Raw genomic sequence first — 13,436 nt, forward strand, 5'->3', positions numbered from 1 at the left:
AAAAAAAAAGTTTGCACCCGATTAGGGTTTGGCATGGCATGTTTTGTGCAGAACTGTTGGTAGAAGGGGTTGAGGGAGTTGAAGCACCATGCTGCTACTGACTTCCCTGCGCAAGCAGTCAGTAGTGTCCAGTCCAGAGCAGATAACGTATTTTGCTGCATCTTGGCCATCCTGAACGATCTGTGCCAGGTTAGAGCTAAATTCATTAGACTGCCAGTAAGATCTCACTGACCATGGTCCACAGCACATGTTAAGATCATCTTAGGAAGCAACTGGCATTGAGTATACAAAGGTCGGAACTGGCTGAGAAAAAAAAAAATGTCAAATGCCTTCAGGAGTCATAGGGAAAGAGTTTGGGTTCAACTTACTGTTAGAGGCTTGGACCAGTGTGGGATGCTGTAAGAGAAAGGCAGGGTCACCTAGGACAGCTTTATAGTGTCTAGCCACTTGCCTTTTTACAGGCGGGGAAGTGCAAGGTTTGGCTAAGTGGTGGCTATCAGCATGTCTGGCATAGCTTCTTTGAATGGGAAGAGTGGATCTGTTGAACTCTGTCCAGGCTGTGGAATCACTGTCTGTATGTTTTTTTACCTCATTAGATTGTCAATCAGTAGTACTTGTACAGCGCGGCTTATCACTCGTGAGGGTTTCCAGGCACTGGGTTGCTGGGCTAGTTGAAAAGCCAGGACTTGAGTTTCTTCCTAAAGTCCGTCAGCGAGGGTGATTTACAGAGGTGAGGGGGCAGCGCTTTCTAGTTTTAGAAGGTGGAGTGAAAATCAAGAACTTTGGCCAAATGCCGGATGATCCCTATGAAAGAGGTTGGCTCTTCTTTTGATGGGCTACTGGGGGAACCCAGTGTCAGGGGAGGTGTCTAGACCACTAACATCTTGTAAGTTCATAAGAAGATTATCATCTTCATTGTACTGGGATGCATCATTCTCGTCATCACCCAGGCCATGTTGGCTGAGTTCCAAACTGGGGGCAAAAAGATTAGGGAGCACTTAAAGAGTGATTCTGGTTAGTGGTAGGTTTTATCTGAATGAGGTTGGTTCCACTGTGTCTGAAACTGTACAGGACTTAACTTCGGTCAAAGTTGTGTTGGATTCGTCTCGGAGTCAGACAAAACAACTGGCTCCTCCTCTGGCATCGGAGCCAGCATTGACAGGTCAGGAACTGGTGTTGGTTGTGGTACCAGGTTCGAATATGGGATGGGCATTAGTAGATGGACCACGAAGCAACGTCAAGAGGCACAGATCCATCAAGGACGGATCTACCAACGTTAACTAGACTGGAGGCCTCCTTCGACTTTTGGGCCCTGAAAGCAAGCAAGAGGGAGCTGGAAGGGTAGCAAAAACCTGTTACATGGCTTCTTTGAAAGCCTCTACCTGCTAAGGCGTTGCCAACAGACCTGGAAAATTGGGTTGCAATGGAACCAGTAGTTGAATCAGTTCCTCCGAGGGAGATTGGGGCCAAGACAGGGAGGCGCCTTGACGTTCAAGCAACTTCTCTGAGCGAAAGTGGCAGGATGAAGACAAATCCAGCTTCATCTTCTTGTGTTTCTTCTTGGACTTTGACTTAACTTGAAAACTTAATGCAGAAAACACTTAATGATATTTCAGAAGGGATTGTTCTAAATAAAAATGCCCAGTTCATTTGCACTGATCTGCCGAACAGCATAGACCAAGATTTAAAACAAACTAATTCCTGTACGCCTGCACTAGTTCCGCTGGTTGAAATTTCAGCTTCGTGGGGAAAAATAACAGAGGCCAAAAAAAAAAAGGAAAAAATTATGTTACAAGTGCTTCAGTCTTTACATTGTGAAGACCCATATTGATGAAAAGTAGAAATTATGCTATATACTTTTCTTACTCGCAAATGAGAGGCCCCTGTGCTTGCGACGATAAGTCTCCACAGGACACTCTACAATTTGTCCTCTTATGTAAATATTTTATCCACCCCAGAGATGGTTTCTGAGGCTCCTTTTAAAACCTAGGAGATTTAGACAAGCACGTGTTGCCCTTATGCCTTTGCGGCTTTTGACCAACGACCATACCCTCTTTGTTGTCACAAATTTCTTGAGAGCAGCATTTAGATCCAGAAACTCCAGATGCGATTGACGGCTGTACAGACTTTGAAAATTTGCACAATACTCTTAATGAATTTTAACTGTAATAATGATCTGTTTTATAGTATGCGTTTATCTTTTATGGTTGTGACTACTTCCGAATAAAGATTATTATTATTATATACTATGAGAGACAATTTCCCCTTATTAGGAGATTGATGAGAGCTTCTGTGGGAAGTAGAGTATGTTTGAAATATAGAAAAACATGGGTCGAAGAAAAGATAGGAAGCAACAGTGTAGCAAGCATAAGGAAGGTTGGAATAAAGCTCAAAATCCCACCTCAAACAGTGGTGAATAAAATAAACTGACTCCCATTAAATAAAGGATAAGGCAGTGATGGAATCTAACAAGAATTTCCAAAGTGGGGGGAGCAAGAGATAAGGAAATATAAAAGAAGACATAGGGAGTGAATAAATAGAAGCCTACAAACAAAAATAGGGAATCGTAAGTTCAGCCCACAAAGAAGTACCTACTTCACAGTCTTCAGCAAACAGTGAGAAGACAAAGGAAATTGCATTGGATAGCCGAGCTAAACAATTTGTATCTACATTTTAATATCTTGAGTTCTGGAGGTAAAAAAAAGAAAAGTGGAATATACTAAATACATCTGGCGTTTTACAGTTTTATTAAAACTGTTCATCTTTTTGCTCCAGCTCTTCGAAAGACATGAAACAGGTAGCCTTTCTTCAGAATAAAGAGAAAGAGAGGTGCCAAAGGCAGGGTTTCATTCGCTGCTGATAAAAGATTTAATACAGGATTCCGAGAAAAAGCTGAATCCTCAAGGCCAAAAATTAGTGCTCAATGAGGATCTCAAGAAGGGAGTGATAAAGCCATTTCGAAATAATCATGCGAGATTGAGGAGTAATAAAATTAATTAAGCTTTGCCAGAAAGACCTTGGGAGGTGGAAAGGAGGTCAGTGGGTCTCTATTGGGATAGTTTAAGAATCAAATTAGCACAAAATAGTGTTGGCAAAGTCAAGATACAGTAACTGTTGTGCTTTTTAAATTATCGTCAGGAGGGAGATTATTCATGCTTGAACAATATGGACTAGGTAGTATGTTCACCAGATAACTTAGCCGTCTTTCCATAGATTGTCCACGGGCTAAATTAAATAGGTTGCTAAACATAGAATATCTAAAGAAAATTTTAGATGAAAAGGAAATAATTTATCTCCACGATACATGGTTATCTAGTGACAAACTATCTTCAATGGGTTTGCCCAAATTTTTGCAGAGGCAAGACAAATGTGCATGGGGCGTCCTTTTGGGGGTATGCTTACATTGAGTTCTATGAAGACTGCAAAAGGATTTACACATATATCTTCTGAATGTGAATGGATCCAGAATATGCAATAAACTTGTATACAAATTCAGCATCCATTAAAGCTTTAACCCTTTGGGTGCTCATGATGGAATGGTTCCGTCATTGAGCACCACTGCTCCTGTGCTCATGATGGAACCGTTCTGTTATGAGAACAGGGGCACTAAATCCCTCTGCTGCAGACAGCAGAGGGATTTCCCTTTTTTGCTGTTGGCCTCAGGAGGTTGGGGAAGAGCTTCCCCAACCACCCGAGGCCAATTTGCATTTTCATTGCAATACTGATCGCACGCATGGGGCGCTGACGTCATTGCAATGAAAATGAAACTGAAACTTAGTTTCATTGTTTCGGTGCACGTGGGGCTAGCTCAGCACCCCGAGCACTTGGGAGAGGTATCATTGGAGAGGGGAGAATCTCCCCTCTCCAATGGTACCCTTCCCCAGTGGATCCCTGCTTGGGGGATCACCCCCAGGAGGGCGATCCCCAAGCAGGGATCCTCCCACTAGCCACCAGGGAGGAGGGAGCAGCCCCTTGGGCAAGGGCCTTTGCTCCCCCCATTATAATGTGGGTACAAACAGTCTTACTGCCCCGTTTTTTATAGGCAAGGGGTGGGGGCTGCCCAGAATGGGCATGCAAATGCCCCCACCCTACACCCCCAAAGAAAACAAAAGACTTTCTGCTCCCCCCCAGGAGGCAGATTGGGCAATAGCCCCTGACGTGCCCCCCGGGGGGGCAGAAAGCCCACTAAGCTCCAGGGATTTTTTTTATATTCGTTGGGGTGGCTGCTGCCCAGAATGGGCATAGCAATGCCCCCACCCCCCAAACAAATACTACAGTCTTTCTGCCCCCCCCCGGAGGCAGATGGGGCAGTAGCCCCCAATCTGCCCCCGGGAGTGCAGAGAGCACCCTAGACGCCAGAGATTCTTTTTTTATAGGCCAGGGGTGGGGGTAGCCCAGAATGGGCATCTCAATGCCCCCACCCTACCCCCCAAAGAAGGCAAAAGACTTTCTGCCCCCCCACCCCCAGGAGGCAGATGGGGGCAATAGGTTTTCTTTTACTCGGGATACTGAGGGGAACGCTGTGGGGTAGGACATTTGTGCACGCACGGTGATTCCACACATAAATATGCGGAAAATGTGGTTTTTTCCAGCTAAATTTGGGGTTTGCAGGAGATTCTGGGTAGGAAAACGTTGGGGGATCCACGCAAGTCATACATTGCTGGACTCCCCCGGGTGTCTAGTTTTCAGAAATGTGTGGGTTGGGTAGTTTCCCAAGATGGCCGCCGAGCCTGGGGCCAAAAACCCAGGTGACCCCCCTTGCAAAACCAGGTTGTTTTGTGATATGTAATGTTGATGTCTTCTCAATAAGTTTTGGGCCCTTGCCTGTTGTGGGTACTTGACCCACCACACGAGTGAGGAACCATTTTTATTGGGAGACCTGAGGGAACGCTGGGTGGTAGGAAATTTGTGGATCCATGCAGATTCCAGTACTTTCCCACACAGAAATTTGAGAAAAATTTGAATTTTTCATCAAAATGTGAGGTTTGCAGGGGATTCTGGGTAGGGAAACATTGGGGGATCCATGAATGTCATACCTCCCTGGACTCGCCCGGATCTCTAGTTTTCAGAAATGTGTGGGATTCGTAGGTTTCCCCAGATGGCCGTCAAACCCGGTACCAAAAACTCATGTGACCCCCCCTTGCAAAAGCAGATAGTTTTGTGATAGTTAATTTTGATGTCTCCACAATACGTTTTGGGCCCTTGCCTGTCGCGGATACTTGACCCACCCATAAGAGTGAGGTACCATTTTTATCGGGAGACCTGGGGGAACGTTGGGTGATAGGAAATTTGTGCCAGCCCAGTGATCCTACAACTTTCCCACACAGAAATTTGAGAAAAAGTTGATTTTTTTCATCAAAGTTTTATGTATGCAGGGGATTCCGGGTAGGGAAACATTGGGGGATCCATGCAAGCCATACCTCCCTGGACTCCTCCGGGTCTCTAGTTTAAAAAAATGTGTGGGTTTGGTAGGATTCCCAAGATGGCTGCCGACCCCGGGACCAAAAACACAGATGCCCTCTATGTATCTAAAAATGACCTGGTTTTGCAAGGGAGGTCACATGAGTTTTTGGTCCTGGGCTTGGCGGTCATCTATGGAGACCTACCAAACCCACACATTTCTGAAAACTAGAGACCCGGGGAGTCCAGGGAGGTATGGCTTGCGTGGATCCCCCAACGTGTCCGTACCCAGAAGTAAGAGTACGTCTATAGAACAAAGCTACTGCCTTCTTGTCTCTGCACGTGGCAAATCGTACTATATATATCCAACTTTAACTGATTCTGGTTATCGATCAGGGCTACAGCATTTGTTATATCTAAGCACATGTAGCATGAGATAGTTCAGGTTAACACAAGAATAGGCAGCTATGGGATTATTTGCATACTGATCTTTGACAATAATGCTGGAATTAAGTGGTTATAAAGAAAATGTTTTAATTGTATGATTTTCTACATGTGTGTGCCATGATGAATGTTTTATATGTTAAATTGTGAGGGTTTTAAATAACTAAAAACAATCAATTTATATACTTTACTTACTCTAACATCCTGCTTGAGGTGAATAGGCGGAACACTTGTCAAAGCACAAAGCTTGCAATCGCATAGAAACAGGAGATCTCCTTCCTGGGGGTTGTAATACCCGTGGTGATGCTGACAGTGACTAATACCAGGTAGATGTGATTTCTCTATGCATGGTACTACCACAGAAATAGCAGTCACTAAAAACTTGTACAAAATTGAAAACAACTCACCGGCCTCCCTGCGATCACACAGCCTTCTCATGCATGATTCCTGCACACTCCTTTTGGCAGCAGATGGTTTCACCGCAGTGAAGGGGCTGATGCATTCATTTTCAGAGAAGCCACTCACAACCTTCTGCAGCCTACTGATGGCAGAATAGGAGGGCTCAGCTACAATAAAAGATGGAAAGTGGTCAGCAAAAACACATACTAGAATTGGTGGCATTTGAATACACACATGGTTGTATGGCCTTACAACCCATGTATTTACCACAAATATGCCTTTACTATGCACATCTTTACCACGTAAGGTAAGTATAGTTAAGGTAAGTTAAACATATATATATATATTCACTGAAAAAAACCAAAGGTTACAGGGACGTTATAGTTAAGCCCAGATTTCACTCTTACAAAACCAGTGAAATTCAGCAGTCATAGTTACCTGAGCTAACTATAACTTATGCACCGTAAGGCACTGCTTATGACCTCACACATTACATCACTCATGACATGGTCAATAACATCACTGATGACATCTTAAATGACATCATTGATGACATTACTGATGACATCATCCAGTGATTGTGAGTGTTATCTAAATGTTTTTGTGTGTTAAACGTATATACTAAGGTACCACAAACGTTAAATTTGTATACTTTGTGTACTAATAATGAGTGATTCCTTTTTTAACATTATGAGTCTCTGTGTGACTGTGTGTGTGAGTGGGTGTCTGAGTGACTGTACAGGTTTGTGAGTGGCTGTATGGGTGTATAAGTGGGTGACTTAGTGGCTGTGTAATGAGCTGTACTGGTGAGTGAGTGAGTGTGACAGTGTCTCTAAGGGTGGATATGCGGGTGTGTAGTGACTGTATGGGTGAGTGAGTGGGTGTCTGAATGGCTGTATGAGTAAGTGACTGGGTGTGTAAGTAGCTGTATCATTAAGTGAGTGGCTATTTGAATGAGTGTGCGGTTAAGTAAGTTGGTGTGCGAGTGGCTGTATGGAAGAGTGAGTGTCTGTGGGACTGGCTATATGGGTGAGTGAGTGGCTATGTGAGTGGTTGTATGGATGTGTGAATGGGTATGTAAGTAGTGTGAGTGGTTGTATGGGTGAGTGAGTGAGTGGCTCTGTTGAAAGGTTATATGGGTGAGTGAGTGAGTAGGTGTGTGAGTGGCTGTATATGTGAATTACTAGCTGTCAGTAGCTGTATGGGTGAGTGTGTGGCTGTGTGAGTGGCTGTATGAGTGAGTGCCTGGTTTTATGATCAGGCTCTGTGAGTAGGTGGGTGTGTGAGTAACCCTATGGATAAGTGAGTGGTTGTATAAGGACTTGTATTGGTCTGTGAAGGGGTATGTGAGTGGTTGTGTGGGTATGTGAGCGGGCATATGAGAGGTTGTATGGGGTGTGAGTGCTTCTGTGGATGATGTCATCAGTGATGTCAATTTGAGATGTCATCAGTGAAGTCACTGACCATGTCATGAGTGATGTAATATGTTATGTCATAAGTTGTGCATTGTAGGGGCATACATTATAGTTAGCTCAGGTGTAACTGTTGAATTCTACAGATTATGTTGAGTGAAATCTGAGCCTAACTATAATGTCCCTGTAACCTTTGATTTTTTCACAGAATTTCTATTTTTTTAAATACTATTTCCTAACTATAACATCCCTGTAACCTTTGTTTTTTTAAGGGAATTTGTAAGTTTTTTTTTAATTTTATGTATTAACTGTAACCACTAACCTTTGACACTGAGTGTGTGAATGAGTGTCTCAGTGGGTGTATGAGTGTCTGAGTAGGTTTCTAAGTGGGTGTGAGAGAGTATGAGTGGGGCTGTAAGTAGGTATTTGAGTGTCTCAGTGTGTCTGTGAGTGGATGTGTGCGTCTCTGAGAGGATCTGTAAGTTGGTGCATAAATCGCTGAGTAGAACTGAGAGTGGGTGAGAGAGTATGAGTGATTCTGTAAGTGGGTGCATAAGTGTCTGTAAGTGGGAGTACGTGTCCGAGTTAGTCTGTGAGTAGGTGCATGAGTGAATGTGACTAAGAGTGTCTGAGTTGTTATGTGAGTGAGTGCATTAGTGCCTGAGTAGGTTCTGCTCACTTTCTGCTCATTTTCTGTAGACATGGGCGGGGCCAAATTCCGCGGAGGTACCGAAAAACTGCGCCACATTCCACAGAGTTCCATCAGCGGGCAGAGTATTGCCCAGCCGTACCTAATGAAGTCCCCTTGGCTGCTGAGGGTCGTTGGGGGGCCAAGAACCCTTATTGTTGCCACTAGTAAGTCCCCCACAGCAGGATTGATGAGTCCTTGTCGGAAGACCCGCCCCTTTCTCAACCCCTCTGTAAAGGGGCCTCCTGGTGCATTACTGATTGGGGGGTGAAGTCCCTTTGGCTGCTGAGGGTCGTTGTGAGGTCAAGAACCCCTATTGTTGTCACAAGCAAGTCCCCCCACAGCAGGATTACTAAGACTTTGTCAGAAGCCCCGCCCCCTTTCTCAACCACTCTGCAAAGACGCCTCCTGGTGCACTATTGGTTAGGCAATGAATTCCTCATGGCTGCTGAGGATGGTTGGGGGCCAAGAACCCCTATTGTTGCCACGAGTAAGTCCCCCACAGCGGGATTGCTGAGACCACCTTGGATGCCAAGGTCTCTTTCTCAACAACTCTGCAAAGGTGCCTCCTGGTGCACTACTGGCAGGGGAATAAACTCCCCTTGGCTGCTGAGGGTTGTTGGGGGGCCAAGATCCCTGATTGTTGCCCCAAGTAAGCCCCCACAGTAGGATTGCTGAGGCCTCATCGGAGGCCCACCCCCTTTTTACAGGCACTCCTCTAAGGGGCCTGCTGGAACACTACTGGTTGGGGGTTGAAGTCCGCTGGCTGCTGAAAGTCATTGAGGGCCAAGAATCCCTATAGTTGTCACAATTAGGTCCCCAACAGCGGGATTGCTGAGACCTTGACGGAAGCCCCATCCCCTTTCTCAACTGCTCTGTAAAGGGGCCTCCTGGTGCACTACTGGTTGGAGGATGAAGTCCTCTAGGTAGCTGAGACTTGTGAGCGATTGAGAATGGGAGCAGGCCTCCAAGAAGGTCTCAGCAATCCCACTGTGGGGGACTTACTGGTGGCAACAATAGGGGGTTCTTGGCCCCCAATAACCCTCAGCAGCTAAGGATACTTTACCCCCCCAACCAGTAGTGCGCCAGGAGGCCCCCTTGCAGAGTGGTTGAGAAAGGGGACGGAGCCTCAGACGAGGCCTCCTATTTTTCTGATTCTGTTTTAGTTGGCTATGGGATTCTGGGCCCTTTACCACTGCTGACCTGTGCTAAAGTGCATATGCTCTCTGTATAAATTGTGACAAGGATTGGTTATCCATGATTGGCATATTTGATTTACTGGTTAATCCCTAGTAAAGTGCATGGTGTGCACCAGGGCCTGTAAATCAAACGCTACTAGTGGACTTACAGCACTGGTTGTGCCATCCACAAGTAGCCCTGTAAATGAGTCTCACACCAACCACTGTAGCGTCTGAGACCGCAGTTTGTGACTACCATGTTGCCTTAGCAAGTGCACCCACTTGCCAGGCCCAAACCTTCCCTTTCCTGACATGTAAGGCACCCCTAAGGTAGGCCCAAGGTACCCCCATGGGAAGGGTGCAGTGTAAGTGAAAGTTAGAACATATACTGGTGTGTGTGACATGTCCTATAGGTTTATCATTGGACTATACTGTAACAATTTTACAGGTGTAGCTATCCATAGGGACATTATAAAAAAATGAAGTTAAGGCTCTCTGAGCTCAGAATTTAATAAGACACATTTTGGTAAAGGTGCTTTTTAAATTCTGTGTTTGAAAATACCACTTTTAGAAAGTGGCCTTTTTCTTACATTACCATTCTGTGTGCCTCTGGTTGTTTGCGTATTCAGCATCTGGTGTTTGCCTGACAGGATCTGGGATGTGCATTCACTGTAGACAGTCACTGGTGGGGGGTAGGGGGGGGGGGCGTGGAGGTGTGCCCTGCCTTGCCTAGGTGACTCATCGCAGGGCTGAATAGAGCTGGTCTGTATTTAGAGTAGTGGGAGGAGTTCCGCTTGCTCCTGAATAGGCTGTGTCTCCTTGATCACAATGCTGTCCCCACCCCCCTGTGGTCATGCTGCACCAGGGAGGACAGGACTGGTTTGGACTGGGTTCAGAGACCCTTACCACAATGAGACCAATGACAATTCCGGGTACAAATATTGCACCTAAAACCCCAGGGCTTTGGATTACTTCAAGGAACAAGAGGACCCTGCCACGTAGAAGAGCGGAAGGGCTGTGTGAGGAGAGCTGCCTTTTCTGTGTGAGGGGTGGGTTGGCCTGCAGTTGCTGCTTCTGTTTGTGGTGGAGGAAAATGATTGACTCTTTTTACCCTGCTGTGGTATCCAGCTTTCGGAAGAACTCTCCAAGCGCCTGTGTGTGCTGGCCTCCTGTTGTTGGAAGACTCAGGGACATCACAGTATTCCTTCTCTGTGTGCTACATCTATTTGGAACGCCCCTGTGCTTTTGGTGTGGAGCTCCCCTGTGTGCCATTTATATTCGGAAGTCTTGTACTTTTACTGCGGAGCTCCCCTGTGCTTTACTTTCTGTAGGAAGCTCCCCAGTGCTTTACTTGTCTAGGAGCTTCCCCGCGTTTCTGTTGGTGGAAACCTCCAGCGCGTCACCCTGGGAAGGGGCTGGCATCGTAGCCGCTGACCAGCCTGTGTGCCGGGCTGAGCCCCACTGCCTGCAGGAAGGGGCCCGAGAGCAGAGAAGAGCTGGAATTTGCCACGCGATGAAAGCCCATTAACAGTGCCAGATGACCAATGCGGCAGCCCGTAGTCCCGGCTGTTGCCCAGCAACCACCAGGGAGAGTTGACGTAGGCATGGCGCCGTCAGCCACGCCCAACAAAGCAGCCGGCTGGCAACCCCAAAAGGAATCCCCGGTGCTGGGCGCTAAACAGAGAAGGAGGACTGCCTGCATCGAGCAAGCCACTCAGGACTGGTGGTTTGGCGTACCGCCTCCCATCTGTGACACCAAGCGGAGCCCTCTAGCGACAAGGGTATATCCCTTGGGAGGGCCGTTTTGTGTTCCAGTTGCAGCTAAAGTAAACTGCGGGCCATCTGCCCAATTACCCACCCCCTCTCGGAATCCGCGCACTGGGTTGGTGTGCTCAGGGTCATTGGCACCAAGGTGCTAGGCACAAACCAGGTGAATCTGGGCACTTCTTCCACTGTCTGTGGCTAACTTACTCTGAAATTAAGTATAACCTGTTTCCTAGTGACCGGGGCAGCCTGTGTTGTGCAGTAGAAATTATTTATGATGCAACTAACCGTGAAACATATATGGCAAGGCTCTAACAGTTATGCTTAGGACGATTGCCTACTGTAAGTGAAATGTTTGCCTAATTGACATAGTTTGTTTCTTTACAAAGTCATTTATGTGAGTATTCTAAAGTGATTTTCTGATCTATGCATTTTCATGACAAGTGCCTGGTGGCACAGTGATTTATGTGATTGTAGTCTAAATGTGCTTTACAGACTACAAAGTGATTTAGGGTCTATGTGTCATATTTAATACAGTGATATTTTTTTATAATCCTGTGAGAAGTCTCTTTTCTGTGGTGTGCCTAGTGTGTCACTGGTGTGTGTTGCGCAAACACTTTACACATTGCCCTCTTGGATAAGCCTGACTGCTCTGCTAAGCTACCAAGGGGGTGAGCAGGGGTTATCTTGGGTGTGTAACTCCTTTACCCTGATAAGAGTGGTGGGTTCTGCATGGCTTAGGCCCATACCCTAGCCAACCAGAAACCCCGTTTCTAACAATGCCACAAATTATTTCCAACAGCAGGCATATACCATCTTGGTAGAGGGACGCCTGGCTGACAGAATAACATGAAAGACTTCGGGAGGAAGGTCAAAAGCTGTCAACTGCTGCTGTTCAATCTCCATGCAAGAAGGTGGAAAGTGTACAGGTTCGGGTGAAGAACCCTCTCCTGCTGCTGCGATAGAAGATCCCCTGAAGGGGCAGCCCAATCAGATGATCGATGGCTATTGCTCAATAGCTCTGGATACCAGACTCTCCGTGTTCAGTTGGGAGCCACAAGGATGACTTGGGCCCGGTCGTTCCTGATCTTCTTGAGAACTCTGGGCAGGAGTGGTATGGATAGTAAGGTGTACAGGTGGCCTGAGCTCCACTCTAGACAAAAAGCGTCTCCGAGTGAGAGCGGCCTTGGAAATGCCTGTGCACAAAACTACTGATATTGCACATTCTTGGTGAAGGTGAAATTAAATGAAATGAACATTTATACTGCGCACTACCATCCGCAGGTGTTTAGGTGCCATAGCTCCAACTAAAGTGAAAAGAGAGCTAGAGATAAAAGTGGAGTATTAATTATTGAACAGCCAGGTTTTTAAAGATTTATGAAAAAGAGATAAGATCCGATTTTACCTTGAGAGAGATTGGGAAAGAGTTCCAAAGTCTAGCTGTACAAACTATAAAACACCCCACCCATCCTCCTCCAGGAGGCTGTTTTAACTTCAGGAATCACAAGATTGAGGGCAGATGTAGATCAAAGATGTCTTGTGGGAACATACCGGAGGAATTTGTGTTTGAAGTAATCAGGACAGGGTCGGACTGGGAACCAAAACCGGCCCTGGCAAAGTGCTCAGCCTCAAAATGGAGATGACAGCTTTCCACAAATCCAGCGGAATAAATGGTAGGACTTTCATGAGAATTTTTAATGTTAGAAAACAAGATTATGTTATGGAATTGATTTTGCCCTCAAAGGAAAGCTTATCAGCAAAGTTCTCCCATCTCCGAAGGCCACTAATTTGGTGACCAAAAGGAGGTTTCCTTCCTGAACAAGAGAACCCATGTCTTACCAGAATTAAACTTAAGACAGTTGTCGGACATCCAGTTACCAATTTCTCGCATGCAATCCTGAAATCTGAGAGCCGTGCCCTCCTGGTCACTAGCCAGCCATACTGCAATTTGTGTATCGTCGGCATAAGATACCACTGTAAAACCAAATACCTTTAAAAGTTTGGCTAATGGCGAGACAAAGATTGAAGAGCGTAGGGCTCAGAGAAGATCCCTGAGGGACCCAACAAGGCAGAGAGAAGGCCCTGGACCTAAAGCCGTTAAGCTCCACAAACTACTCCCTGTCTGAAAGGAAAGATGAAAGAAGACAAAGT

The 13,436-nt window shown here is 46.0% G+C and overlaps 1 protein-coding gene across 17 annotated transcripts in view; it reads right to left on the reverse strand.

Moving 5' to 3' along the window:
* Nucleotides 1-13,436, reverse strand: part of LOC146796177 (uncharacterized) — a 1,057,178-nt gene that overhangs the window by 191,701 nt on the left and 852,041 nt on the right. For all 17 annotated transcript variants that reach the window (XM_085628582.1, XM_085628595.1, XM_085628592.1 and 14 more), the window contains one exon: nucleotides 6,252-6,410. In XM_085628582.1, the coding sequence (XP_085484708.1) occupies nucleotides 6,252-6,410 (159 nt within the window). The remainder of the gene's footprint in view (nucleotides 1-6,251; nucleotides 6,411-13,436) is intronic.

Source organism: Triturus cristatus, chromosome 10, assembly GCF_964204655.1.
Source record: "Triturus cristatus chromosome 10, aTriCri1.1, whole genome shotgun sequence".
Lineage (NCBI taxonomy): Eukaryota > Metazoa > Chordata > Amphibia > Caudata > Salamandridae > Triturus > Triturus cristatus.